Raw genomic sequence first — 2,826 nt, 5'->3', positions numbered from 1 at the left:
ATGCATTTCAACCTAATGTGCATCGAAGGTGGAGATTCTTTTTTACGTTTCTCACCTTAACTCTCCTTCTCACCAGAATTCCGGAACCCTACCTTATATTTATTATCTAATTATCTTTTAAAAATTCTAAAAATCATAAGCATATCACCGGTTTATCAATCCTCTAAATCGATTAAAATTTATTTTCAAAATCGATTGAATACCTATACATTATAACTAAACGCATACCCGAAACCCGACCAACCGAACCCGAAGCAATCCGAAATCCAAAACCCAAAAATCGAGGCTTGATTTTCATATCCGAAGTCCGATCAGGTTTATAAAACATATAACACCAAAACCCAAATTCCTTTGATACATTAAAAGAATAATGAAGAACAAATTGAATTATTATATGAAACTATACATATACTTTACAACTCTTAGTTGCTTCCAATGCATCTGTATGATTCTAAGGCTTTCAAGATTCAAAGATTTCTTGATTTCACCTACCTAAGCATGTCTGTGGCTTGCAACTGTAGCCCACTCAAGACTGGCGAGATGCTGAAGGTGCTACCATCGCTCGTGAACGAAGGGTGCCCGAGTGGTGTCGGCCGATCGGGAATTGCGGGCACTTCGATATCGCCTTCTAGCATCTTCAACGCATCCATAATCGTAGGCCGTAAAGCAACCATCACATGAGCACATAAAATGCCAACGAGCACGAATCGCTCCATGATCCCTCTCGGGTTCATCGTTTCACTACTCGTCCCATGTCCCACCAACGAAGGATCCAAAGCCTGCAACACTTTCCCTTCTTTTATAAGCGACCAAGCCCAATCGGTAATCAAGAAACCACGGGGCGAATCCGAGCAAGAAAGATCGAGAGCTTTTCTACCACACATGATCTCCAAAATCACGACCCCAAAACTATACACGTCGCTTTTCTCCGTCAGCTGCCCGTAAAGCGCGTATTCCGGGGCTAAATAGCCATGGGTCCCGGCTACACGAGTAGTAAGATGAGACTGTCCTTCTCTACTTTGCTTGGCTAAACCGAAATCGGCCACTCGAGCTCCCATATTCACATCCAGAAGTATATTTGTAGCTTTGATGTCTCTGTGAAAGATAGCAGGCTTCACCCCGTAATGAAGATAAGCTAAACCTTTGGCTACATCCAAAATTATGCTCTTTCTTTGAGGCCATGTTAATGGAGGTTTTCGACTCATTGCTGGAAACAAATGGTCATCAAGATTTCCATTCGACATATACTCGTAAACAAGATATCTCTGATCATCTCTCCGCTCGTAATCTTCATCTGCGCCATGAATGCAACACCCTTTAAGTGGAACAAGATTCCGATGCCTTAAATTGCTAATGATCTCAACTTCGTTACAGAAATCATCGGTCCCTTCAAACTCGGATTCTATAATCTTTTTAACAGCAACCACAGATCCATCAGATAGAACCCCCTTGTAAACAACCCCGAATCCACCTCTGCCGATGAAATTCTTTGGTGAAAAGTTATCAGTTGCCTTCTCAAGATCATGAATCTTGAACCATATTGAACCAGTGTTCGGACGCCTTCTTGGCCTACCCGATTCGAATTCATCCATGCCCAATTCATCGATCTTTTCCCTTTTCCTCTTCCTATCCCACCAAAAGTATAACCCAACTAAACAAGAGATGACCACGATAGCAACAAGTCCTCCAATCAATCCAAATATCAATGAAGAATGTTTAGTTTTATGGGATTTGGGCAAAATGTTGATCCCAAAGGTACAAGATACAGCACCATCACTTTCAGGCCCGAACTTATTGACAATAGCAGCAGCATAAAGAACAACAAAGTAAAAACACTCGTTTGAATGAGAAGCGTTACCATCTTTGAGAGCCAGTTCGCTGTGAACCCGTAACCCTGCTCTGAGACAATCATCACAGGCAGTAAGCTCAGTGAGATCATCTTGACACGCAGAATCAAGAACGGTATGGTTCCCCAACGTTCGGCGCCAATCTTGGACGGTCTGAATTGCAGCACAGGTGTTCGACGATATGACAAACTGATGAGGGTCAAAACAAAAGGTAGCGAGATTACTGGGGAGGGAAAGGGAGTTGAGTTTGTTTTGGAAATCGGAGAGACAAGATGAGGATGTTGCGAGATCAGGGAGGTGGAAGAGAGAGGTTTCTTTGAGGTGTTGGGCTAAGGCGATGCCGAAAACGCTAAGCAAGGTCTGACAACAAGAGGTGGAATTGCCGACGGGTTTCGCTGAGTCGTCGGAGTGGCGGCAGTCGGCAGTCGGCCATGGAATTCTGAGCACGTGGTCAAAATTCAACGGACAAGAGGTCGAATTGGTTGGCGTTTGAGACAAAACCAGAGATGAAGAAGATAGCATCAGGAAGACGGCAGCAGTTAGAAAAAGATTCATGTTTGATTGATGGGTTTGGAAATTTCGCAACTGAAATTGATGGGGATGAAGGAAACAAAATAGAATCGAAATTGGTGGAGGTTTCATAAATGGCTGGCGCTGGCGGATGATGCAAGAAAGAACGCAGAAAAAAATGGAGATGGTGATGTTCCCAAAACGATAACCAGTCAAAGACTAGACTTCCCTCTTTCCTGAAGGGCATTGATAACACTCCTTTGGACTTTTCTACATATTCTCATAAATCATGTAAGACAAAAATGTTTTTCCTTTTTCTGAATCTGTTCTGATCTGTTTTGATCTGTTCTGGTTTGTTCCGATCTGGTCTGGTCTGTATATTAAACAATAATGTTATTTGGTGTCTAGGATTGTTTATAAAAATAATTTATTGACTTATTCCGGTATGACATCGGTAATACGCATTTTT

The 2,826-nt window shown here is 42.3% G+C and overlaps 1 protein-coding gene across 1 annotated transcript; it reads right to left on the bottom strand.

The window, feature by feature from the left end:
• Positions 1-291: 291 nt before the first annotated feature.
• LOC112505423 (probable receptor-like protein kinase At1g11050) lies at positions 292-2,487 on the bottom strand. The gene has a single exon (XM_025109333.1). The coding sequence runs from the start codon at positions 2,400-2,402 to the stop codon at positions 489-491; it is 1,914 nt and encodes a 637-aa protein (XP_024965101.1). The 5' UTR covers positions 2,403-2,487; the 3' UTR covers positions 292-488.
• Between the last annotated feature and the right edge of the window lie 339 nt (positions 2,488-2,826).

This window comes from Cynara cardunculus (genome assembly GCF_001531365.2).
Source record: "Cynara cardunculus var. scolymus isolate 2C chromosome LG 2, CcrdV1, whole genome shotgun sequence".
NCBI classification, from domain to species: domain Eukaryota; kingdom Viridiplantae; phylum Streptophyta; class Magnoliopsida; order Asterales; family Asteraceae; genus Cynara; species Cynara cardunculus.
Note: the sequence above shows the minus strand (reverse complement) of the source record. Positions and strands in the feature narration are given on the sequence as shown.